The following is an 858-nucleotide window of genomic DNA, read 5'->3' on the forward strand; positions in this document are numbered from 1 at the left end:
CGGGAGCAGACGTGCCGCAGAACCGTTTTCTGCCACGCGCGCGTGGGCGGGAGATAACGCGGCGGCTTCACAGACACCTCGGTGAGCGTGGAAACCACTGGGCTGGTGCTGTGACGGCATGTCTGTGCACCGGGGTTTGGGTGGGAGGCCTGGGAGCTGCCCAGCAGACAGCTGGGGGTCTCAGACGTTGCCCCCGGGCTCGGTTCCTCCTGCAGCTCAGCCCCACGGACGACCCCGAGTCGGTGTATATCTACGACTTAATGGCCACCGTCGTCCACATCCTGGATTCCCGCACGGGGGGCAGCTTGGTGGGGCACATCAAAGTGGGAGAGACCTACCACCAACGCAAGGAGGTGAGCAGCCCTGCGGAACAGGCACCCACGGGCTGCCGAGAGCGGCCCCGCTTCCCGGGACCCTTGCCTTGCCGAGGCGTTGTCTCCTGCGGTTCGCTCCGGGTTTCACAGACCCGTTCCTGAGCCTCTTAATGGAGCGGCTGAAGGTGCTGGGCAGCCCCAAAGAGCCGAGTGCTGCTCAGGCACCTTACAGGGAGGGCTCTTCCTACACTTAGGATAGTTCCTTCTGGGTCACGGGCGCGTTGCCAGCGGGTCCTTGTGCCTCCAGGTCAGGGTTGGGATGTTCCCTCCCTTCCTGAGGGAAGGGGGCTGGTCTGGGCAGTGCTGTTTGAGGGAGATGCCTCAGCCAGGAGTTCCCAGAGTGTGTCAAGGCTGTATCCCTGTCTCTTATCTGTTGCATCTCCGTGGAGTTTTGGTTAGGAGTCGGGCCGGACAGGCACGGTCGCGGCCCAAGTGCTTCACGTACGCATCGTCACCACCCCGGCAAACAGGGATTTCCCCACCG

The 858-nt window shown here is 63.5% G+C and overlaps 1 protein-coding gene across 1 annotated transcript in view; it reads left to right on the forward strand.

Annotated features, from left to right (window-relative positions):
- PAN2 (PAN2 poly(A) specific ribonuclease subunit) overlaps positions 1-858 on the forward strand; it is a gene marked incomplete at both ends in the record, with an annotated part of 7,010 nt that overhangs the window by 5,192 nt on the left and 960 nt on the right. Inside the window, one exon of the mRNA XM_010152783.1 lies at positions 216-353. Coding sequence (XP_010151085.1) covers positions 216-353 — 138 coding nt within the window. The remainder of the gene's footprint in view (positions 1-215; positions 354-858) is intronic.

The sequence above is a fragment of the Eurypyga helias genome, unplaced genomic scaffold (genome assembly GCF_000690775.1).
Source record: "Eurypyga helias isolate BGI_N326 unplaced genomic scaffold, ASM69077v1 scaffold26045, whole genome shotgun sequence".
NCBI classification, from domain to species: domain Eukaryota; kingdom Metazoa; phylum Chordata; class Aves; order Eurypygiformes; family Eurypygidae; genus Eurypyga; species Eurypyga helias.